At 35.7% G+C, this 26,754-nt stretch overlaps 1 protein-coding gene across 1 annotated transcript in view; it reads left to right on the top strand.

Annotated features, from left to right (window-relative positions):
* Nucleotides 1-20,401, top strand: part of LOC113042379 (vasoactive intestinal polypeptide receptor 2-like) — a 32,606-nt gene extending 12,205 nt beyond the window's left edge. Inside the window, exons 4-13 of the mRNA XM_026201192.1 lie at nucleotides 4,068-4,162; nucleotides 11,823-11,920; nucleotides 12,286-12,454; nucleotides 13,492-13,642; nucleotides 14,432-14,492; nucleotides 14,660-14,729; nucleotides 15,688-15,779; nucleotides 16,298-16,433; nucleotides 16,960-17,001; nucleotides 18,513-20,401. Of these exons, the coding sequence (XP_026056977.1) occupies nucleotides 4,068-4,162; nucleotides 11,823-11,920; nucleotides 12,286-12,454; nucleotides 13,492-13,642; nucleotides 14,432-14,492; nucleotides 14,660-14,729; nucleotides 15,688-15,779; nucleotides 16,298-16,433; nucleotides 16,960-17,001; nucleotides 18,513-18,686 (1,088 nt within the window). The 3' untranslated portion in view covers nucleotides 18,687-20,401. The remainder of the gene's footprint in view (nucleotides 1-4,067; nucleotides 4,163-11,822; nucleotides 11,921-12,285; nucleotides 12,455-13,491; nucleotides 13,643-14,431; nucleotides 14,493-14,659; nucleotides 14,730-15,687; nucleotides 15,780-16,297; nucleotides 16,434-16,959; nucleotides 17,002-18,512) is intronic.
* The last annotated feature ends 6,353 nt before the right edge of the window (nucleotides 20,402-26,754 follow it).

Raw genomic sequence — 26,754 nt, 5'->3', positions numbered from 1 at the left:
TGTTCGGGGGATATATTTCCAATCATTTGACAGAGGTTAATGGATTGTAAGGGCTAGAACAGATATATATATCACTTGTTCTCATTGTATGAAGTTGATTCAGGTGCCTCGAGGTTGTGTGGGCAGTAAATGGCTCAGTCTTTTCTTCTTCTTCGAATGAGCTCATGTACGATACATCAGGGGGGTTTCAGTTTGAGCTTAGAAAGAAATAATAAAAAAAAAAGGTCTACTTTTCAGAAGTGTACTTTTCCACTTTCAGCTTTTACAACTGGGGCATGTAAGGAATATTTATTTTGAAATATTGATTTCTGCACAGTTTTGGGGGGCATTTTATGTCTTTTATTTCAGTAGGACAGTAAGTGGACAGGAAGTAAGTGAAGAAGAAGTGAAGTGAAGTGACATTCAGCCAAGTATGGTGACCCATACTCAGAATTTGTGCTCTGCATTTAACCCATCCGAAGTGCACACACACAGAGCAGTGAACACACACACCTGGAGCAGTGGGCAGCCATTTATGCTGCGGCGCCCGGGGAGCAGTTGGGGGGTTCGATGCCTTGCTCAAGGGCACCTAAGTCGTGGTATTGAAGGTGGAGAGAGAACTGTACATGCACTCCCCCCACCCACAATTCCTGCCGGCCCGGGACTCGAACTCACAACCTTTCGATTGGGAGTCCGACACTCTAACCATTAGGCCACGACTTCCCAAATAGGGAGAGAGAGGGGGACGGGATCGGGAAAGGTCTGCAAGCCAGGACTCAATCTCAGGACCCCCTATGTGCAACAGCACTGCATACATTTTTTTATATTATTATTATTATGTATAATAAACAGAGCAGCGGTGTACTAATAAAGAGAACACTGTATATTTATAAAGGCAAAAACATCCAAAATAATTGCTTAAACTAATTGTAATAAATAGTAATATACTTAGTAAATAATAATTAACTAAACACATAAAAACTTAAACATTTATTTTTTTGTTACTTTTTGTTACTTGAAACTTTAACTGAAATAAAATCAAATATAAACAAAAACCTTTTAACTTATTTTATTTCCACTTATTGCTGAAACAACATTTCACATTTTAATTTAGTTTATCTTGATGTACTAAACTGAATATAAATGTAATTAAATACAACTGAAAAACGTTAACAAAACAACTAAAATGTTAATACTTTAAAATATTATTTAAATTATAATATTATTAAAATGATCCTAAAATACCCTGATATGTGTACCAGTCCAAAGATTTATTTATTTATTATTATTTTTGTTGCTGTTGTTGATGAAATAAGTCTCTTATGCTTCACAAAGGCTCCATTTGATAAAAAATGTAATATTGTGAAATATTATTACAATAAAAAAATATTTTGACATATTTAATAGTCATGTGGATATTTGCATCAAAATAAAAAAAATAAAACCCATGGGTTACATTATAGCAGTACACCTGTCTTCTCTAACAGTAGCCCTCTGAAGGACTTAAAAATGACTCCACATATATCCTTTCTTTTTTACTAATGTGATGTTAGATGTGAGGGTTTTGAACTGATGTGCCATGCACATAATACATAGTATCTGTCAGGCTTGTGCTGCACAAAGGTCTGTGCCCTTTGCTTTTGTGTCCCTGAATGGCAGTTTAAAGCAGCAAAGCAGTCCCGCATTATGCTCCCGCAAAGCATTTATGCTCTTGGACAAATGCATGTTTGATCACCGTTCTTACTATTTGAATTCAAGATGAGAGCTCACATGGTGATGTTCATTATAGCAGTTAGCACTTTTATCATAAAGCCTGAATCTGTGTGTTTGCACAGACAGCCCCTTTTGTTGGGCTTATGTGTGTGTTTGAGTTTCTGTACACACGTATGTTCTGATCTGCATGGATGGGTGTGTGTGAGCATGTGTGGGTGTGTATTTGGGGGGTTTGTTTCAGGCTGCACACGGACAAAAATTAATCTCCATGTTGATACATGTCAGGAGAGTTTACATTCTCTCTCTCTAGCAAAGTGCTCTACCGTGATGTAGTTGTGCTCGCCCTCATACTTGTCCCGATGAAATGCCGTTAAATATTCATTCTGCTTTCCTCAGTCCTAAAATATACATAGAACATACTCATGTCATAAGAAGCTCTGAGTAACACATTCAAAGTAGTCGCACAAAGTGTTTTCACAATCACAGTGTTGATGTTAGTAAATATACAGTTATCTTTGGCTTTTGCAGGTCAGAAAAGTCCTCTCCCTGATTTCCGTTTTTTTATAATCCATTAAATCCTCGTTAAAACTGATGCCAATTTTTTTTTCTCTGGGAAAAATCTTTTACAAAAGTATCTCTAGGGAAAAAGCTTGTTTCCACCACAAGGAACAATAAATAAAGGATAAAAAAATAAAAAAGATAATTGCTTCTACAATAATAGATAATAGGTAATAATATTATTCTCACAATTCTTTTTCTTCTTCTCGCAATTGTGAATTTATAGCTCACAATTCCAAGTTTTCTTCTCCGAATTGTGAGTTTATATTTTACAAGTCTATTTTTATATCAAGTGTTTTTTGAGAAAAACAAAATCTGAATGGTACGAATAAGAAGTCACAATTAATTATTATTACTTTTTTTTTTTATTTTTTTTTTAACTTTTTTACTCCATGGTGGAAATGGGCCTATATATATATATATATATATATAGATAGATAGATAGATAGATAGATAGATAGATAGATAGATAGATAGATAGATAGATAGATAGACAGACAGACAGACAGACAGACAGACAGACAGACAGACAGACAGACAGACAGACAGATAGATAGATATACATTGTGAAAAGCGTTGGACTAATCTAATTTACTTCTTACATTTTTACTAATTAGAAATGAATTTTTTTTAATAACAAATAAATATAATCATACAACTTTTTCATATTTTTTCAATAGCTTTCAGGTAAATCAACCTATAGTTTGTTTACTTAAACAGGTAGTTGTCTCTGCCCATTCAGCTGGGATAGAATAAAGCATTTTAACATGTATTATCTTTAAAATACATTGTTCTGTTGTTCTTCTTCTGTTATCCAGTGCTATTTTTAAATCAAATGTTCAAAAATCTATGTTGCAGCCTACTGGTTTTCTTGTCTGTTGGGTGTTGTAATGTTTGGTTGATGTTTAAATGTTCATGTACTCTTTGTTAGCCTGCCAGCTGCTCCTCTCCAGGTGTAATGGTGGTCATTGATGCAATGCAATGTGTAGGAGGCTGTTGTTTCGTTACTGAGAGTATTAGCAAGCCTACACGCAGACACTTTAATGCATGAAACAGAAATATTCTGTATTTATACTTAACACTCAGCCTCTGCCTCTCAGCCTTGACTGAATGCATCAGTGATGTACAAAGCTATTCCATTATCACTGGTGCCATATGGATTTAATATAATATATTAAAAGTATTTAAAAGTATAATGTAGCTGGAAATCACACCTAAAAAAAAAGGCACAGTAAAAAAAGAGCCTCTTCCCTTTACAATCAAAAGGAAAAATATATAAAAAATGTATTTTGCTCAAAAAAGAAGCCTATTTTTAGGACCATTACGATTTTTGCATGCCATATTCAATGCACATTCAAAACCTTGATTCCCATTGTGAGCAGTCTCATTAACATAACTTGAAAACATTTTTTTTATATTACCATGCTGAATAAATACATTAAGTGTAAATTATATTTGTATGTTAGAACAGTAATTGAAGAATGTTATCCATTTAATTAGCATAAAAGTATTGGCAAGAATTACAGTGAAACTTAAAGCATAATTTTCTTTAAACGTTATTGCTTTTCTTTTGTCTTTTGATTTTGGGTGAAACATTTCTTGGTAGGCTGTGTTGAGCTTTACTCTTTTCTTGATTCATTTCTTTGATTAGCTTATTTCTGTGTTTAGTTTTCTCTGATATCTCTGGGCTTTTGGCGATGTGCACGGTTGTGTAGCATTGCTTACCCAAACCCTCACTAATGCTGGCTGTCAGTCTAAATGGCTGTTAATCTCTCTGATAAATTGGCTGTTAACGAAGCAATGTCTGTTTGTTCTAGGCATCATTAAGAGGAACTGCACTATGGAAGGCTGGTCCGACGTGTATCCCAGCATCCACAACGTTTGCTTTGAGCCCCAAACGAATGAAGAAAAGGTGAGTGACTCAATTCTGATTCTGTCAGTAAGGGGTGTTTGACTGTAGATGGTGTTTAAGATCATTGTGCTAACCATCCTGAAGGAGCTCCGCGTGAATAGCATTGATAAAGGAAGATATTTTGTCTGAAAGGCACTGTTGTTCCCTCCACATGTTCTACAACCACAGAAAAATCTGAGGGCACTTCAGGACCCTGAACCTTTTAGTGCCCACTATCTAGCCTGAATCTATGCCAGCTGGGACCACCTTTGGGGCAGAGACTGTGTTTGTGTGCATTTGGCAATGTGAGTGCGCACATGCATGTGTGAGTGTGTGTGTGTTCATGCGTGTGTCTGCATGAACAAACAGTCATAGAAAGCACTAGAGTTTTAAAAGAAAGCGAGCAGCTGGCTCAAGTGTGTTTTCCTGGGCTTTCAACCAAATTGCTCTCCGTATTATATTTCTCAGGATCCCGAATTTAGAGACAAATGATTTTAGATGCATTTGAAGTTGAAAAGAGTCCCAGAGAGCCAAAGAAAAAGAGCAGATGATAAAAGAACCAGAAGAGAGAGGTGCTTTTGTTCTTTTATGTCAGCAGAATAAGAACAAATACATAAATGTCCAGTAACATGTAACATTTGGTCTTATTATAAAACTAGATTCTCTCGGTTCATCATGAAACAGCCAATCGCTCGTGAAAAGTACTGTTTTATCCTGCGATTGTGCTTTAGAGATAATCGTGTGCTGCTGGAATGGAGGGAATCTCTGCAGGAAGTGAACTATAGCAATGCCAGTGTCAAGACAGACCCTAGAGCAGAGGAATGAACCCAATCATTTGGAGTTCACAGGATTTTGGGAAGTTTCCATTTTTTTTGTTCTGCAAGTGTTATATGTTTGGTGATTAGAGCTACAAATTTAGGGTTTTAGAATTGTACTTTATATTAATTCACATATTACAGGGTTTGTAGTTAACTTGACATTCACCAAACAACAAATGTTGGTAAAAAAAAAAAGGATAGCCAATTAGCTGGTTTCTAAAGAAACTTTGACATAAAACATAGAATATAGTAATTCAATGTTATTGTTAGAATTATAGGCTGACCCCTGCTGATGTACAGTAAATGTTAGTTACTCAAATCAAACCATGTACTAAGGAAAACGTGCACATAATAACGATTTCTAAAATGATTATTTTCTTCTGAACTCAAAGTTGTGACACCTAAGAACAATGCTCCTCATTACATTTATTCATTTTTCATTTAGCTGACGCTTTTTTTCCAAAGCGACTTACAATTGCTATATATGTCAGAGGTCGCACGCCTCTGGAGCAACTAGGGTTAAGTGTCTTTCTCAGGGACACATTGGTGTCTCACAGTGGATTCGAACCTGGGTCTCTCACACCAAAGGCATGTGTCGTATCCACTGTGCCAACACAGATAAATAATGGAATTTTAGGAAAAATACACTACTGTTCAAAAGTTTGCAATGGTAAGGTTTTTGTTTTTGACAGAAGTCTTCTATGCTCACTAAGGCATTTAGTTGATTAAAATTGCAGTAAAAATGGAAATATTGTAAAATAGTATTACTATTTAAAATACTTGCTTTCTATTTTAATATATATTTAAAAGTGTAATTTATTCCTGTGATGGAAAAACTGAATTTTCTTCTGTCACATGAACCTTTAGATATCATTCTAATATGCTGATTTGGAGCTCAAGAAACATCTATTATTATTATTTTTGTGGAAACTTTGATAAATAGTTTTCAGGATCCTGTGATGAAAGGGGGGTTTCTTTATTATCAGGAAAATTTGTATCTGATTTTCCTATTAATGAGCTGAATTGTAATGGAGCTTTCTGTGATTTATATTACATTTATTCATAAGCTGTAATAAGTGAAACATCTGGCGATGTTATGATGTTCTTTCTTCATTGCCATTATAAATGCATCAGGGGACATCCCATAAACTCAGCTCACCTTAATAGGAATGTGAAATAGACATTTTCCCCCACAAGCATGTAAGCTTTAGTAAAACATGTCTTTTTATAAGTCATGAGATGTTTTTAGCTCAAACCCATGGCCAGTTTTGACATAAGATTTGTTGACCAATTGAGTCTTCATGGCATTATTTATAAAATAAATGCGCTCAATAGATCAGTGCCTTTTTTCAGGGGTAGGCAGTTCTGAGAATTCAGGGAACATGTGGAATGTTTGCCACATTGTATGATGAAGGCCGTATGGAGAAACAGTCATTTTGACAAAAATGAAACGTCTCCAACATAATTAGTTGAATCCTCCCTGGAATAATAGCTTAAACAGCTGTCTGAGGGAAAGAGCAGCATTAACCACAGAAACTAAATAAGGATTTAAATGCAAATGTTAAATATCTTATACCCCGTTAAAGTTATGATGATGAATGAATGTCCTATTAACTATTAAAATGTTCCAGATTAACACAGATTAAGTCAGTTGGCAAGAGTTAAAGTTCAGCCAAGGCATTTTGAATTTAAAATTGTGCAATTTAATAAATTATGATGCAGAAATGTCTAGTCTTAGTTATACACCAAAAATGACACTAAACTGCACCAGGGGAATTACTGTATTTCTGAGAGAGCAAATGCTTGACGATGACAGGACTCAAATCTGCTTTAACTCAAGAAAGTTGAAACGAACTCAGCTATTATTAGAGAGATTCTCTATAAAAATGCCCGCATGTGTGATTTATATTCCTTGCTTCTGTCATGAGCGTGTAGTTTTGGGCATTCATGGACACGTGTCATCTCCATCAGCGAGGGCAAGCGCCTCTTATAGCTCAGTAAACATTTCTGGTGAAGTACAGTGAGTTGTCAGTGTGACTTGAGGTGATACCCAGGATCAGAGCAGGCATGCTGACACATCGGCCTGCTCTGATTGGCTTTATGTTGAAAGGAGATGTGTGCCGTGACTGAAGCAGCCTTGAAATGGTGCAAATCAGCCTGTCTGAGGCTATAGACACAAAAACAGGATGATCCAGCATAGAAATTGGATTTTAACTGGATTTCATTGCAACCTGTTTGACGTCTCTAAAAGCAGAACAACAGATTTGCTTCACGTATACAGTAGCTTGGCCATATATATATATATATTTTTCCCCGCTTCAGAGAGAATTGTTTTTTTATTAAATAAATGAAATTAAAGGATAGTTATGACTTTTCCACCTGATACATTTATTAACTGTAATTATCACTTTATATCACACATATATGCCACATATGTGACTTCATATCTTCATATTTTCTCATAATTTACTTTATCTTACAATTTTCATACATCTTCACAATTTATTTCTCATTGTGACTTCACTTTATATCTCACCACGAATATATGCTTTTTTGAACTCTCTCTTTATCACCCTCCCCCCTATTAATTAATTAATTAATTAAATAATTAATTCATTCTGTTCAAAAGTTTGGGGTAAAGAAGTTTGCTGCTCAAGAAACATTTCTTCTAAATGTTGAACAGTCATGCTGCTTAATAGTTATGTGGTAACTTTTTTTTTTCATAATTTCTTCCATAATTTTTATTTAATAGTATAATACTTAAAATAAATAAAAACGTAAAAAAATTATATGCATACATAATATATATGTATATATATATATATAAACAATTGAAGTTTCATTAACTTTTTTTGCCTATACATGAAATACATAAAAATATTAAACTTTTTCTAAAATAACAAATTAAACCTAGTGTTAATGGTACAGTAGCAAAACCAGTCTATGTAAATGAGCTCAGTTATGTTTGGCTAAACTCTTTGCTTCTGACAAACTCACTGTGGTTTATCAGAGGGGGCCATACAAGGAAAATCTTGTTTTATGTTTTACTTGCATATTGTTCTTTTAATGTTTAGAGAGACGGTATGTCTCCCTTGAAATGTTTTCCGTCAAAATTATCGCAGATGGACTTTTGACATCACCCAGAGTTCAACACGTGCTCCGCAGTAAGACGGTTGGCAGCCGTGCGTTTTGGGATGCTGCCCAGATGACTCTACGCTGCTCGTTTGAGCGATGAGGGGACAGTTCGCTGTTTTTCATTCTGATCTTGTGTCGGGGGAAATGAAACATTAAAGCAATTTCCTGAAGGTTAGAAAGACAGTAGCAGAGGGCACATTCCCATCCTCTCAGAGTTCTCTGGTGGAAATTAGCAGAGATGACTAAAGTCGTCTTCCTAAGGCGTTAGTAAGAACACTGATCGACCTTGAGTCAAACCTGTCTGAAACCTGATTTCTTGAGCCCCGTTCTGCTCCACTTCAAAGAAGTCCTGCCCCGGGACACTTCAGAGAAATTAAAACAAGCCCGCTGATGAATTAAATTGGACATTGATCTTCTAACCTTAGGCTATTGATTCTGTTTAAAAGGACACCTGATATTAGTTTTAGGATTCACAGCAAAAGTGATATCACCTGATGAATGTACACATATTAGGCCAGGTTGTCCTTCTCACTTAATTTAATTCATTAGAGTGGAGGTTTTATTTAACTTAAATGATTTATTCTTCAGAAGAGACGGAGGCTTTTAATAGGTTCTGGCTTTGATTTGTCAAAACATGTAATTTCTGCGTCAACAAATGGAATTTCAAAATGAATGTTTTCAGATAGATATTTTCTTACAGTGCACTTTTCAACCTCTCATTTTAACATTGAAGTTGAGGAAAGTCTAAACAGACTACTTAGACATCATCTAAATAATACTCACCTTTTTCCGGGGCATTGGGTCGCATGTTGAAGTCCAAGTGCCATATTAGTGTCACATTTAATCTGAAATTCTCCAGAAGTTTTCCATGGGCATTTACTGAAACACATACCATATCCAACAATAAATAATTGACTGTCTGAAGAAGGAAACGATCCTTCATCTCATCCAAAGCCAGCACAGAGGCTGGTTTCTGTCTCCTCCTTTTAACTGCTGCAGCTCTTATAACCTGCACATCACTTAGTTGTTTATAGATGCTGTATTATAGGCTTAGTATGAAATACACTGAGTACTGGGACTAGACAAAAAATGTCAACCACCAGTTTTACTTCTGTATTCAGATGAGTGTTTTCTTCCCCAACTACATTGTTTGTCAGATTTAAAGTCTTTTATTTTTGCTAAAAAAAAAAAAAAATCTCTCATTGTTCCTGAAAATGGCAATAAATTGATGTATTAACTATTTCAATATTGATTGTGTTAAAGTCATTTATATTACGATAAAATAATTGACCCTTTTTGCTGTTAGTTTTTTTTTTTTTTTGTTTTTTTAATCAATTCTGGTTGACAACAGTTTGAAATGAAATGAAAAAGACATGATATTGGAAGAAAATCAAGAAAACAATAAATAATTTATTATTATTATTATTATTATTATTATTATTATTATTATTATTATTATTATTATTATTATTATTATGTGATCAGAGCACTTAAAAATGTATATTTTATTTATTCTAGTAATGTAATTTAAATTAAAGGGGGGGGGGGTGAAATGCTCATTTTCACTCAATATCCTTTTAATCTTGAGTACCTATAGAGTAGTACTGCATCCTTCATAACTCCAAAAAAATCTTTAGTTTTATTATATTCATAAGAGAAAGATAGTCTGTGCTGATTTTTCCCGGAAAAACACGACCGGCTGGAGTCGTGACGTGTGGGCGGAGCTAAAGAATCACGAGCGCCAGTAGGCTTTTGCGTTGAGAGCGTTTTGAAGCTGTGACATTACCGTAAGGGAAAAACCATCATCCAAAACAAACCATGGCTTACAGTCAGATTCAGCCGTTTATTTATGATCCAGAATCAGATCCCGAGGCTGAAACTGAACGAGAGCAGCAGCAGCAACGACTCGCTCCGAGCGGGGCTCGAACTGGGGTCTCCGGCATGGGAGGGAATGCACTAACAAGGAGGCAGAGATATTTTAAGCAGTTTTACTCACCGCCTCCTGATACAACACACGATTGTGACCCTTTTTCGTTGGGATTGCATCATCCTTAAGAAATAAACGATACGCAAATCCGTCGTCAAACTGGGCCTTGTTTGTAAAACAAGCATCTTCGAAATGCAGGGAACAAACACAAACACTTGCACAACTCCGTTGATGCTCTGTAAAAATAAACTCCTTCCACTGGTCCCTTAATGCTGTTTTTTTTTTTTTTTTTTTTTGTAATCTGTGCAGGGTTGTCTTGCCCTGGCAACCAAAAATACACTTCTTTTGTGAAAAAAATGTTTGTCTTGTGTGTTTGATGTCTTTACATCTCTTTTGGTTAATTTAACGTGCCCTATAGGCTTGACAAAATTATAATTAACTCCAATTTTTATAATTAGCTAATTTTAAACTTTTTTTTATTATTTTAGTGTCTCACACTGTGACATACAGCACTTAATTTTGCACTAAAAAATAAAGTTATGAATTGTTAGGCATTTATATATACATACATACATTATACACTGTACATACTGTAAGTTTTGTCATTTAGTATCATACCATCACAAATATATTATGCAGTTATGCCCTAAAAGCAAATCAAATAACAAAAACACACTGACATGCACACACCAGGACAAAAACACTCTAAATGGACAGAATAACCAAATGTTGTAAAATATCCCTCTCACGCTAAATTTCATGCGCTTTATGTTTAAAGAAGCACAGGAGGAATGTTCCTGGTGTTGAGTGGGTCTGTGGCTCCAGAGTGCCAGGTTGTAAGTCAGACTGAAAGAATGCTGTTTATGGGGGATGAGTCTGTCTGAGCTTCATCACGCTCTTCCATCACCAAACAGCCGCCTGGCCAACTAGCCATTTTCATGCTTATTAGTCACCCTGTCATCCTTGATCCGTGAGAGAATTCACAATTAGCTTGTGTACATTATTTCATCACATTTAAAACCTGGCATAGGTCTTAAATGCATTGCTTGTACTGCTAAGTGGTATAAAAGGAATGTTTCAGTTTTAATGTTTTGTATATGCTATACTCATTTAATGTAGCAACAGTGCTGCTGACATTTAAAAACAAATTGATGATTATATACAATTTGTTTGTATATGAGTTCAAACTGGTAGATAAGATAAAACATGACAAAAGGGGATTTTTTTCCCCCCTTACTTATTTTGTATACATTATATGGAAATTTTGATAGTCTGGGATATAGATTTTGTTTAACTTGAAATTAATTCACATACCCAGTTTTATTTTATTATTTTAATGTAAATGAAATGAGACCCAAATATATAGTACACTTTTGTTTTAAATTAATGAAATACAATTGCAGCTGGAATGCCAGGTTTTAACCATGCATTTCTGTTGTATGGAAATGGCAGCTTTAACATTTGTTCTGCTAGAAAACACAAAGGTATGATTTTTATGCATCACGAGCGTGGGCTGGTGATGACAGAATTGAAATGTTCTGAGGAATGTGCAGCACGATCGGACTAGTCAAATTTAGACATGCTCTTGAGTGATTTTTGCAATAGTGATTTAGACACAGCTTTCCAGTACCTACAATAATCATCATTTTTGTAATATTTTTTTTTTAGTGGAGCAATAGAGCATAATGCTTTAGATCTCTTGGGGAATAGCTAAATTTTATGTCTGGTGTCTTAACCCCACTAAAAATAAAATATTGCATATACAAAGCGTTTCTCAAATGTTGTTTCTCTTTCTGTCCAGCTTGTTTTCTACACGGTGATGAAGGCCGTTTACACACTCGGACACAGCCTCTCTCTCATTGCACTCATCACTGGCAGCACCATCCTCTGTCTGTTCAGGTCTGAAACAGAGTCTTAAATAATTCCAGTAGTTATGTCTGCTTTATATTTCTCTACACTTTGTATGGATGGATGAGCCTCCCTTATATTAATTGTAATCATTGAGGAGTCAAATTTGGCAGGCTTCTGAACGACTATATTTAAATAAATGTGACATTGCGTATAAACATTATGCTTGGCACTTGGCTTTTACCCGATAGTGTTTATCTAGCTGGAATGAAATTATTAATTTAAGAAGTTGTCTAGATATGTGATGAATGGAACAGTGCTTAAGACTCTATGCATTTTTCTCACAAACTAACCATAAGCACAATTAAAATAGAAAAGAGGCAATATTTATCTACAGGTCTGTCTCGCTCCAACAGAAAACTCCACTGCACCAGGAACTACATCCATCTGAACCTGTTCTTCTCGTTCATACTGAGGGCCATCGCTGTGCTGGTCAAAGATGCCATTCTGTTTTCCCACGGGAATGTAGAATGTTCAAAGCACCCATCACTGGTGAATGAATCCATCCATCCAGAATATCTGCAGGTAAATTAATATCATTTAAAAGTAAAAAAATAATAATAATAATTGACAAAGGGCTGGTTTAAATGAATCAAAAGTTACAGTAAAGACATTTAATGTTATAAAATATTTATTTTTTACATTTTCTTTTGAATGTTTTCACATAAATATTAAGCAATTGCTTATAAACTGAGAAGAATGCTCAGAATTGAGATATAAGCTCTCAATTACCTTTTTTATGTTTATTTCATGGCAAATACCAAGAAGAAACTAAATTTTAAACTCAGAATTCTAAAATAGAAACTTGAATTTGTGAAAAAATGATCACGATTCTGAAAAACAAAGTGTGATAATCAGATAAAAATGTGCAATTATATTTTACAAAATGAGTACGTATTTCCATTGTTTCATGAGTATCAGGTGAGCATATTAAATTAATTTCTGAATAACAGCTGCTGAAAATTCAGCTTTGCCATCATAGAAACAAATTAACCTTTAAAATGTATAAAATAGAAATGATTTTTTTTACTGTATTTTTGTATCAAATTAATGATCAAAATGAATGTAGTGTACATAAGTTGCTTCTTTCAAAAACATTTTAAAAATCTTACCAACCCCGAACTTTTGAAGAAATATTATTTTATCATTTCTGCTCAATTACTGACACAAAAAGACGACACCATGTCAGTTAGTCTTCCATTGTTTGGCCAAACAGGTAATCCCATTCCCATTCCTCACAGCATTGGTTGTCCTACCAGATGCCTCAAATGAGCAGAAATGTTTGTTCACATAGAAATGGCTGTCTGCACACATTAAAGTGGGATTTGAGACTAACATCGAAAAAATTACACACTTCACCTTCAAAGGTCTGAACTGAGCTAAGCCAGGTTACATGCATAGACAACTTAACACATTTTATGCTTCAATGGTTTTAAAAGGTGGTTATTTCTGTCATTACAGACCCTAAAAACCCAAATGCGTGTTCACGTTTGTTTGTCACACTCTTTGGCATTTCTGAGATACAAATAGTGCACATTGAAGTTCTCTGTGCTTGTTTTTAGATTGGTTGCAAGGCCAGCCTGATCATCTTCCACTACTTCATCATAGCAAACTTCTACTGGTTGCTGGTGGAAGGGCTCTATCTACATACTCTACTGATGGTCATCTTCTCTGAGAACAGACACTTCATCATTTACCTCCTCATTGGCTGGGGTAAGTCTTCATTAGAAACACTGACCTTTTCAAGCTGTTTCCGTTTCCAAAACCAATTGTTGCTTTTCAGAGTCTTTTAAAGCTATTCATGTCAGTGTTTTCACCTATAAGCAGGTATTTGAGTAAATAAAGGATTAAAGCCTAGAGATTTTCCACTTCCCACTGCATTTGATGCTTTTGCTTTCATCTTATCTGACACGAACACATGTGTGCATAGAAAATCATTCGAGAACACACACCTCTTCACGGTGTAGCACTGAATGTCTCTTCCTTAATTCATTCAAACACTTCTGAATAGATGTCGCTCACTGCTCAGAGGAAAAACAGCATAGGGAACGAGATGACGTGCCATCGGTCTTGTTCAGTCTGTTTGTCTTACATTATGTATTAGTATGTCTTTGTAGTTTGTTGTGTCCCTGGAGTTTCCAGGCGAGAGAAAGGAGAGCAGGATCTTCATTCATTGGGTGTGGCTTGCTAGACTCATCATATCAAAACCTCATTAAGCTTCTCTTTCATCATGACAGCGACGACCAACATGGCCTCTTTAATCATGTTCTGTTTACCAGCATTTCCTCTCCGGCTTTACTTGGGTTTAGAGATAGTGGCCCACATTCCAACAGGAAACTGTAGTAACAATTTCTCAGCAGGTGTTTGAGCAAACATGCTGTTGCTTAACGTCACATTATGTCTGTCTGACTTTGTCTGTATTCTATATTTACACTGATTATGCATGAATGAATGTGACAGCGAAGTCTCTTGATATCTGATCATTCCCTCTCCTTCCTCCAGGATTCCCCACCGTGTTTATGATTCCGTGGATTGTGTGTAGGATTTACCTCGATGACACGGGGTGAGTCGTTGAGCATAATCAGACAGTGACAGGGCTCCCATGAGACTCTTAATAGCGGATATTTAAACCTGAGAGATTAAAATGAGGCAGAAGAAGATGAAACGCATTCCTGTTTGCTGCCGCTGTTATGAAAGCACTTGTAACTCCTTGATGTCTCCTCATAACAGATGCTGGGAGAGGAATGATGCCCCGATTCCCTGGCGGGTGATTAACTGGCCAATTATGGCATCTGTCATTGTGAGTATAACCTCACACCAGCTATTATAAACACTGAGACCAGCCTCATACTGTACGCATTATATCAGGCAGGGAGGGATTCTGCCAGCAAAGCAGACGCGGGGATGTGCTGAGTCTCATGAACAGTTTCCATGTCCTGGATAGGACGTGAGCGCAGGCATGTCAGGGGGAGCGAGCGAACACGCTGTCACAAGTGCCTCTCTCAGCACACATGCCAAGACTCTCTCTTGTGTCCGCTGTGCCATTTCCATTTTGTAAACACTCACCTGCAAGAGATCAAATGTCTTTGGACAGCACGATGGCTGTGTTTGACAGCTTTGCCTGAACGCATCCAGGTCAAATTGTTCCTGTTCCTCAGCCCTCCAGAGCCTAGGAATGCAATAATAGTACGTTTTTCTGGCAAACATGCTCAGTTCTGGTGTGTTTAGATAACTCTCTCACAGAGCTCTGCAGACCATGCTACTGTGTAACTACATCTCTCTGCTACCCAGAATGCCACTTGTAGATGATCCTTTGGCAAAGATGTTCTGTTTTAAGTTTTTTTATGTAGGGATTAATTTTGAGGAACAGAAACAAGTGGCCTCTTTTGTTTCTACTATCTGCCAGATGGATTCAAACAAGATGGAAATGGGAGATTATCAATTTACCTTGGAAGTTATGCATTTGGCAGACCAAATTTAAAACAGTTTTAGGTGCTAGGATCTATTTGGGTTTTTTTTATTTTATGGACAAAATTCAAATCATATAGGTTTAGAATGATTTAAAATGGTGAATAAATGGTGAGAATTTTCATTTTTGGTTCCTTAAAGACCTGTAATCTGATTCAAGTCTTACAAAAGGTTTTGAGAAGTTCTTGTGTCAGATCCAGTAAACAGTGGATATTTTTAGTCTGGATAATATCATTGTATAAATGCGAAATTATATAAAATATTTTTATCTTCCTTTCTGTGTTCCACAGTTGAACTTTATTCTGTTCATCAGCATCATTCGAATCCTGGTCCAGAAACTGAGGTGTCCTGATGTTGGTGGAAACGATCAGTCGCAGTACAGGTATCGCAAATGGATGCCAACTAATATTCCATTCTGCAAACGTGGTTGAACCCTCTTACATGCTATTCTGGTCATAGCTCAGATCTCCCTTGTAAATTTAGCTGGAGTTGCATTCCAGCATTATTTTCAGAAAAATGGTTGGAAATGGATGGCTGCTTTCCAGTTTTATCCAGGTCTTCCACTATCTATTGTGCATTGCTAAATGTGTATGCATTGAAATGGGGGTGAAATATTTATGCTGCGATTTGTAGCAATCTGAGTTTTTGTTCTGCTGAGAGTGGCACGTTCTGCGTTTGAGTGCCCTGTCGCTAATGCATGAGAGGCTGCGCTCTATTTGATGGCTCTCCCATGATGCATTTTTCCCATTGAGATTTCAGTTTGGAGCTCTCCATTGTGTGCTTGGAAATATGTATCTAATACATATAATCTATTTGACAAAAATTGCCATGCTATCATGACAGTAGGGATCCCTCCCCATCACTCCATTCAAATCCTGTTACTCCTCTTTCTCTTTTCAGGAGGTTGGCCAAGTCCACACTTCTCTTGATCCCTCTGTTTGGCATCAATTATGTTGTTTTCGTTTACATCATAGAAGAAAATGAAGAGATGAATAACTATAAAATATTCTTTGACCTTGGTCTGGGATCTTTTCAGGTGAGAATATACCTAAATGTATGAGTAATGATTATATATATATATATATATATATATATATATATATATATATATATATATATAATATATCTTCTTAAACTTTTAACAAAAGCTCCACTCTTTAATTAATCTAGATTTATAATAATATAATCAGAATAAATGCTGCTCTTTTGAACTTTCTATTCATCAAAGTGTCTTAAATTATAAAATGTGTAAATATATAGTGTTTAAAACTGTCAAAAATATTACAGTGAAGACTGTATTAATGGCTTAAAATTCAGCTTTGTTCTCACCGAAATTTTAAAATATGAATACAAATTAATATAAACAATGTTAATATAAATATTTACTTTGAATTATAACACTGTAATTGAATTGTAATTTTTAGTAATTTATTTAGTAATAATTACAATATCATTGTTTTGTGAATAACATTACAAAATCTTACAGACTCCAAACTTTAGAATGATATGTGATGATTTATTAATGTTGTGTACCACATTAACCCTCTGTGTTCCTCTCACAGGGCTTGGTGGTTGCGATTTTGTACTGTTTTTTGAATAGTGAGGTTAGTCTGAAATTTTATTGATCATTGATTTATCTCACTTTAGCTCTATTCCAAAACATAGTGTGCTGCTTACTGCCTATATAGGCAGCTGATAAAACTGCATCCTAACTGTAATAGAATCTCATAAGTTAGCAATTTAAAAAAAACTTTGCATAAGCAGCACTAAAAAGTACAAAAATACACCCACACATTGTGTAAAACACTATTATACTATTGTTGTAATAAAATTATAACTTTGTTGAGAATGCTTTTGAGTATCAGATGTCATTTTTTGTGATGTGGAAAGATGAGGACCCAAGAGCGATTATGCAAAAAGGAATCGTCTTTAATAGAGTAGCGTTGTAACAGAAAAGTCTTTGAAATAACAAAAGGCGGCCGATGAGCAGGTACCCAAAAGGTAAACACAGTCTTTTACGTGAATGGGAAAACAGAGTTCTTGTAGATAAACGGGCCAGCGCTCGGGCAGCGTGTTGAGATAAGCGTTAGCTGGATAAACTCAGGCGGCAGGTACGGTAACTGTCCAGAGTACTCGTCAGCACCAGCAGGACTGGACAGAGAGCAGAGCAACAGGTTAACCCAGAGCACCGTTAGATCTGACCTGTGACTGGAGCACGAAAGGCAGGATAGGGTCCGACACGACAGGACTAGACAGGACTGGCACAAGATGATTGCAAAGCATCAGCATCTACAGCAAACGAAATAATCAAGCAGAGAACACAAAAAATGGGGACTTAGAAATAGCCAGGATGATTAGGGAGAAGCGAGAACAGGTGTGAATCTATTAGCGAGACAGAGGAGCGATAATGAGGGACAGCTGAAGAAGAGTGTGAGTGTAGCCAAGAAAAAACAGCAGAGGGGAGGGGGGAGGAGAGAAGGAAAACCGAAAACATAACAATTTTTATTTAAAAACAGCATTTTTGATTTCAACTCATTTGCAATCCTTTATTTGCATTCTGGAATTGTCATCTCTAATAATGATACATACAGTGCCTACTAAGAATTTGGTCAAAACAAGCCATTTGTTAGTCAGTATATGATAAAGTTAGCACACTATTTATTTCTGTGCATATGATGCATTAAAATGCCTCCTCGTCAGGCAGCTCACTAGGTTTTGGAACAGAGCAGTGGTTTTCCTTCCTAGTTCAAATCAACATAAAACATTCACAACCTATTTGACTTCTGTATTGTGACATTTCTGAGTGACAAACGATGTTGAAGGAGATAAACATGTAGGATGAATTGTTTGGGTCTTGGATTAATTCCCCCTGTATGACAAATGTATGAAAGAAAAGGCATGAAACAAGTTTTTTTATTTTTCTGAGGCAGAGCTTAGATAATTACATTTTGATGAAAGTTTACAAGCAAACAAACACAACCTAAATCAATTAAAATAAAACTAGAAACATATTTTGAGCATAAATGGGTTCAGTCTTGATTTCGTGTCGACTTACCACCCTGTGTTTCTGTGCTAATGCTAATGCTAATGGTTGTTTTGCTTGGCTGCTTTGCAGGTCAAGAGCGAACTCAAGAGGAAGTGGCGGAGTTTGCGTTTAAAGCGTTACATTGGTCGCGACTACCGTCTGCACAGTTCATCCACATCCCGGAACGGCACGGAAAACATGGGCCGATTCCATCGGAACTCCAGAGCCCAGTCTTTCCTACAGACTGAGACCACTGTAGTGTGAGACATCTAGAAGCGGCGCTATATGAATCACTCTCTTACTTCACTGCCCCTCAGCTAACAACTCAGTATTTTTCAAAAGCTTTACACTGAAGAGGACAAGGCTTTCTGAAGCATGAGATTGACATGTAGGAGACACGATGAGGACTCAGCATCTCTGAGGCACAGTGCTGTATTTCAGTATACGATGCGAAATCTCGTTTCATAGCAAATTTTGCTCTTAACCACCAAAATAACACATTAAACCAAACATCTGTGAGTGGGATAGTATTGGTGGCATTAAAAACTGCAATTCTGTTTATTTTATTGAATGCAGATTACATATATAGCTTTTTGAAAACTCTTTCATTGCATTAGGGTCAGATTATATAATAGTGTTATGTAAATGCTACTTAAGGCCCACAGCAATTTTCTTAGATGTTTATGGAGACGCAGCACCATGCTATCAACACATGAAAACTTACTAAGAAAATGTCTTGGATGAATGCAAGAAGTGGGTCACCTCTATGCCAAACTCAAACGTGAGGTTTTATAAAGAGGACATTACAGCCGGAGGTGTCCACGTTAGCCCTGGACTCATTTCAGGAGAATGTGTCTTATTTCCAATACATGCAGAAACTGAAAAGTCAGTCGTACACTCAAAAGAAAAGTGGTGATTGTAAGAAAAAGCAAAAATTCATTTTGTCATTATTCGACCACTTGGGATTTTTTTCTTCATTATTTTATTCCTTGAAGAAAAGCCACAGTATGAAAAAGCGCTAACTGAGATACAAGATTATAATTTTTTCCAAGATATGTATATTGTAGCATGTGAATGTATTTGTTATATGAGGAGATTCAGTATAGTCTTATGAATACAAATATGTGGCATAAATATTTAGTTTGCCCACAAAGAAGATGTGTGATTAAACCAAACCACGACTCACTGTTATTACTCTGCAAACTTTTTTATTTCATATCTCACTAATCAGTAATTTCAATAGATAGTGTTGATGGCGTTTTTGATTATTTTTGCTTTTGTGTTGCTCTGTCTCACATTGTCAGGGGGTTGGGGAATTGTACACTGCAATGAATCCTGCTGTCTGTGCTCTTTTAATTTAACTGAAAAACAGATAATAAATTAATTTAGGTCAAGTGAACTGACAAAACAGCGAGAGTGAGGGTGTATGAAAGTGACATTTCAGTGTGAGCTGTGGTCTATGAACAGATTCTGGGAACTGCGGTCCAGAGATTCACAATGGGTTGGAGAGAAGATCGGATCTCTTACAGCCAGGCCTGAAGAGCGAGAGCTCCCTGGGACACCACGTGCAAGGTTGTGTTCATTTAAAGTGACACAGATGCCATGGGCAGGGGCATTCAGCATCATTATCAGACCGTCAAATGGAAAAGAAAAGATGGAGCTTTAATTAGAGCTGGCAGAAAGGAATTGTGGGTTGTTTGAATTAAGTAATGAAGGAGGATGACAGTATGCGTTCATTTTGAAAGAGCTGAAGGTTTTGAAGAATCTGGTGTGTTTGGCAGATGCATTTATGATGTAAAAAATGTTCAAACAGAGGCCATAATGTTGTGCACTTCTTGTTTATTATATTTAACCATCTGCAATGTTTAATTGGAAAATTGATTGTTCTCGTTTTTTTGCAGTTACATTTTTGCTGAATGTTTCTAAACTGTATTGAGATTTTTCATTAAATGTGAAAGTCGTTTTTAAATTGTGTTTAGTCTGGGCATTTTTTAATTGGTACACAGAAAATAAATCAACAAATTTTAGTGAGAAATTGCTAGTAAATATCACAATCATTACAAATAAACAGCAAGTTACAGAGAATCACGCTCAAAATTTGAAGTAGAAACATTAAAATTTTATTTTCTTGTAAAACGTACTACAAGAATCCAATTTTGTTTTTTTGTTTTTTTTACAACTGTGTAGTTATTCTTTTTCAACACCATTAATGCAGCTGATTTAATTTGAATTTAAATTTCAGCACATATTCAGTTTATACTGTGCTAATTGAAATTATTCGATACGGCAAAATAATTTGTTTGTGTGATGTAGATAAGATTGGTAGGGTTTGTTTTTATGATGGTGAGTCTTGGGAACAATAAATGAGATGCTATAAATGGAGCAGTGAAATACGATTACACTTCTCCCTTGTCGATCAACAGATCAGCTTCACCATCAACACTGATGATATCACATGCAGATGATGTTGTTTTGACTCGTTTCCTGTTCTCTTGCTGTCTGGTGTCTTATCGCCTTCCTGGATCCTCAAATGGAGTGAACATGCTTCTCCTTGGAGGCACAGCAAAAAGTAACAGAGAATAACAACTTGTTTTCAGGCCGCTGGACTCCACATCCACACGTTCTTACAAGTCATTTACAGAGCCTGTTTCTTCATGCAACATTTATTTGTGCCATCAACTTCATAAAAACAATTGAACTGACAGAACGTCATAAATGAAATTTCACGGTAATTCATGCAGCCTGATTATGGAGTTTCGCAGTGTTCAGTGTTACAGTTGTTTGGAATTAGATGAGGTCTTTGGGTCAGCTTTCATGAACATGATAGTGTCCAGTCTAGGGAATAAAGGATGGCAGAAATGTTCCAGTCCTCCTGCCCCATGCTCATTAGAAACATTTGTTAACATACAAATTTATGCAATTAAACAATTTTTGCTCAATCATATCAGTGTTAAATTTGTATTATTTATTCATTTTAATTAGGTTTTATTTTCTTTATATATCTTTTTTTAAATTGTGGTTTTAGTTTTAGTAATTATGAACATTGTAATTTTTATTTTTATTATTATTTCTATTTAGATTTAATTTGTTATTAAGTTTTAACACAACATTTCTAATTTGAATTTACCCTCAGGACATCCAAGATGAAGATTTGTTTCTTCATCAGAACAAGTTTAGAGAAATTTAGCATTACACTCACCAATGGACCCTATGCAATGAATGCCATCAGCTGATAAAAACATCACAGTAGTCCATAAGTAATCCACACTACTGCAGTCCAATCATTAAAATATATATATATATATATATAAAATTCTATAGAGTGTTTTAACTCAAAACTGATATGAGCCCATAATCCATAAAGACTCCATCCTCTGTTGTCCTCTCACATCTATATATATTTGTTTAGAACTGTTTTGGACTTTTTGCTTGTAAACAATGCTTTATCTCTTCATATTACTCTTTTAATTTTAATTCTGGAGAAAGCAATATTATGGACAGAGCCAGAACCCCCTTTTATAAGTTAAAAGCAAATTAATGATGGATTTGAACATGAAGACTTTTGCTTTAAAAAATGTTTTAATGTGGATTATTGCGATGTTTTCTTATCAGCTGTTTGAACTTTGATTCTGACTGCACCCATTCATTAAGAAGATCTATTGATGAGAAACCGATATAATATAGTAAAATTTAAATAATTAATTTCTATTATATATTTGAAGAAAGTGAGTAAATTTTTATTTTTGGGTGAACAATTCCTTTTAAAAATATATTTTTAATAGTTTAAGTTAATATTTCTTGCAGGATTAAGATAACATACTGATAAAATAAAAAGTAACTTAATGTGTCCAATATTTATTTATTAACCCAGAATGGCTTGAATCACTACTAACAACTTAGTTAAACAATCAGAACACCTTAGCAACTGCATAGCGCCTGAAGCGTAATGTACATCGCTACATGTCGACGTGCTGACCAAGAGGCTGTTGTGTTAATATATCATAGTCGCAAATTCAAGAAAATTAGTAAAGTAGAAGTTATTTGCAATTCTTAGACAACCTCAGATGTCTGACTTTCTAATAAACACCTGTGCCCTATCCCTTCACCCGAAGAATTTCCAGATGCTTCATTTGGCAATGATCCATCATGATTCGTCCCGATTTATCAGTGCTATTGACCTCTATACCTCATTTAAATCATTTGGCATGGGTATTAGGCCGAAATGAAATGCATCCAATCCTGTGACAAGAGCCGAGTTGTCAGCCTGTGGATGTGGTGACCAGTGAGTGGCTACAGCTGGACCTGTGTGCTCGAAAGCCAGTGAAGTGGAAACCTCCACACACTATACTCTTGGGAACTGCAAATCTGCTTTCAGAATCCTTGCGTTGGATGGAAATAGACAGGCATTTCAAATGTACACTGTCTAAATAACTTACTGGTTCCTGTAGTTGTGAGAGCTAGAAATGGCCATTTGGGATGCTATGACCGGTCATTGACCCCGGTTCACACATACAGCTTCTAGCAGTCTTTGAAAACATGTTGTTCATTAGGAGGAACAGCTGTACTTATCAGTTAGTCCCCTGTTTGTGAATGTCAGCGCACAGTGAGAAGTTCCTTCTGTTCATCAGTCAGGATGACTGTAGACTATTGACTGTCCCGTTCTCCTCTGGCCTCATCAATATCTCCTGCTGTAACAGAAACCTCTCACAGAGGAGCTGGTCTTTTTTGAGTAGACTTACGTGCCCAGGTCGGTCAGGAGTTTATATGTTGATATTGATGCTCCAAAAAGGTCAAATCCAAAAACAACGAACATATGCGTACTATTTATAACTGTGGATATGGCATTTGTTTATCCATTCAAAAATGCTGGGTTGGGAACCATGATAATATCAGATAGTAATACTGTGGTTCATTGATATATTCCATGGTACAGAATTATTACCTTATTTCTATGCTGTTTTTTTTTTTTTTTTACATAGTACTCAAAGGTACTTTAAATAATACCATGGTATTACCATGGAAAATATCCAAAACTTTACCTTGGTACATACACAAATATTACATTATTTCCATAGTACATGTCTAATAAACATGGTAGCAAAATATCCAAAAACATGACATTACAATATATGTAAAAAAAAGAAGAAAAAAAAGAAAAAAAAATACACATGCTTTTACCATAAAACAAAGTCCAAAATAATATTACCTTGGTACATGTCCAAATGGCATTACATGACAATACAGTAACTTCTAAATTTTCTTCTATTTTGTCCCCCTCAAATGAGCAGAATTCATTAGCTGGTAAAACATATTGGTTGCTCAGAAGGTTTGATCATTTTTTACATGGTACTCAAAGGTAATTTAAAGAATACTGTGCTAGGATATAATAATACATTTCTTTGCTTGGTGCATTTTAAAAAACATATGGCATTATCTTGATACATACGTTTATTGGGGCAGTCAAGGCCTAATGGTTAGAGAGTCAGACTTCGAGCCTCAGGTCCAGCAGGGATTGTAGGTGGAGGGAGTAAATGTCAAGCGATCTCTTCCACCTTCAATACCATGACTGAGGTGAGACCCTTGAGCAAGGCCCTGAACCCCTCACTGCTCCCCCTGTGCTGCAGCAAAAATGGCTGCCCACTGCTCCAGGTGTGTGTTGTGTGTTCACGGTGTGTGTGTGCACTTAGATGGGTTAAATGCAGAGTATAAGTTACATTTATGTTAGTGACCATATGTCACTTCACTGTTCGGTGTCATATCCAAAAACAGCAGTATTAACATGGTAAATGTAAACAACAACAACAACAACAACAAAAACATGATGTTGGTTCATTTTCAAAAACCATGGTATTACCATAATTCATGTCCAAAAAATTAGTATTATATTGGTACATATCTAATAACATGGCATTCAACAGGTGGATGCTGCACACCGGTGGTGGTTGAGGAGAGATTGCCCCATATGATTGTAAAGTGCTTCGGGTGTACAAAAAAGCACTTTATAATTCCCTTTTTCATTCATTATGGACTTAGTATCATAGTAATACTCAGTAATACCAATTTGTTATACATACACTATGGTAATACAATGTTTTTTGAATATGAATGAAGCTAATGTTGTGTTTACTTGACATTTACCATATTAATAATGAAGCTTTTGGTTATGAATCAAGATAATGTCATGTTTATTGGCTATTTACCATGTTAATACTGTAGTCTTTGGTTATGTATCAAGACAATGCCTTGTTTTTGATGTATATATCCGAGTTGTTACCTGGTCTTGATGCCTTTGGAGGGAAAAGAATCAGATCCAGAACAGGTGATACTGTATTTATGCATGTGTCTGATGTTTGCGGCGCTGCTACAGTGAGGTGATGGAGTCAAACATTTGCGCTGGCTCAGATGGACAGAGCAGTGTTTAAACCAGACAGGCAGCAGATGGAAGGTTTACACACCTTGAATAATGAATTTTCTGACCAGGAAAAAAAAAAGAGCTCTGAGCTCTGTCTCCAGGGACAGGTCCAAAATAACCATGCAGTACAGAGTAAACGGGCTACTGATGTTCCTTCCATGATCAACACTGGCCACAGCTTTGGTGTGGACGCACATGATCCAGAGCAATGAAATGGATAGCTTGCATTGGATTCAAGGGTGTAATAATTCATAAGTGGCGATTTGTAATTCAAGAAAAACAACCCTCTATTTCACCACATAGATTAATGACACAGGGACATGTAGTTTTATTTATTTATTTATTGTTCTCTTTCTAGCACATTGTTCTTGGCAATACTAGAGGTTTAGTTGGCGAATGGATGTACTATAAATGGACCACAGCATCAGAACAGAATACACTTATAGCATGCTTTTGTGAAGACACTTTAACACAATATATTTTTATCAGAAGGTTGCTATATATGTCCAAGTGCAATATGGGTGTGAATTTGAACATTTTAATATATCATTCAATGAACTTACATATTATGGGAATTAAATTACATTCCTACTTTATTTTTTACTTCTCAGATTCAATTAGACAGTTTAAAAAGCATGGTTCAATGACTGACTATTTCTATTTTATTCTACTTCTATTTTAAACTATACAGGAGCTAAATTTATAGAATACACTACATTATGTTGATAAAATATTAACATTACGTGCGAATGAGTATTGAGTTTAATCCACTGCTAAAAGGTTCCAGGTTTAAGGCCACCCTTGTGTAATTATACAGTGTGTCTCCATTATTCTTCAAGACATGACAGGCATACATGAATGAAATAACAATTCAGGAGACAAGACTTATAGTTATTGTTCTGTTTTAGTAAGATATATAAATATATTTTTAAGATGCTGCTCTTAAGGAAGAAAAGCATTGGGGAACAGCAGGATGTTCTCAAGAAGGCTTAATTATTTCTCTCTCAGTTTCAGGAAAATGGTTGTCTATGACATTATTATCTGTTCTCTGTCTCCCTCTGTTGGCCCTCACAGGAATAATATACTGTACAAATGACCAAAATACTAAAAAGAGAAAAGAACATGTTTGGAAACCAGTTACAATTTTAAAGTTACATTTGTATTTCAATTAAAGAATGAAATCATTTACCTGTTGAGACTGTGTTGACAGTATTTAGTTGGATCACTGAGCTCCAGAAAATCGGTAATGAGGAGCCTTGACAGTTACATATTTAAAACACGAATGGCGGGAAAAACAACCCTAAACTCCAAAAAAAAAAAAAAGAACCATTTCAGCATAAAAAGGTTATTGAGGTTCGAAATCCGTTACTACATATAAATAACCTTTAAAGAACCTTCTTTTTTGCGTGTATCAGTTCAGAAGTACTGTAAAAAAAAAAAAAAAAAAAAAAAAAAAAAAAAAAAAACGGTAAATCGTAGTGCAAGATTCATGAACGTGAGTAAAATGAGTGCTCCCTATTCATTGGTTGTTGCAACCTCCAAATATCTGCCATGCTCCTTAATGAATCTATTGAGGATTGGTAATGAGGTTATGTTTGGAGGAGGCTTTGAGGATGATTGGCCTAATCTGACCTAAATAGCAATTTATATAAAATTGCTATGGACAAAGAACAGACACAGTTTATGCTTACATATTATTATAATGCTAGTAGTAGTGTTTTTTTCTCAGATTCCCTAATCATACTTAATCATGCTGTTAAGCAATGCTCTGTATTTGACAGTTAACTAAATAGCCTACAATAAAGAAAAACATGACATACTGTATGCTTCTGTGGGTTCATTTTAAAGTAGCAGTTCCCTTTAATGCTTCACTGTTGGCACATCACAGGACTCATGGCAGTGTTCCCCTTTTCTTCTCCG

This window comes from Carassius auratus, chromosome 24 (genome assembly GCF_003368295.1).
Source record: "Carassius auratus strain Wakin chromosome 24, ASM336829v1, whole genome shotgun sequence".
NCBI lineage: Eukaryota > Metazoa > Chordata > Actinopteri > Cypriniformes > Cyprinidae > Carassius > Carassius auratus.
The sequence above is the reverse complement of the archived record's forward strand: the minus strand, read 5'-3'. Positions and strand labels throughout refer to the sequence as shown.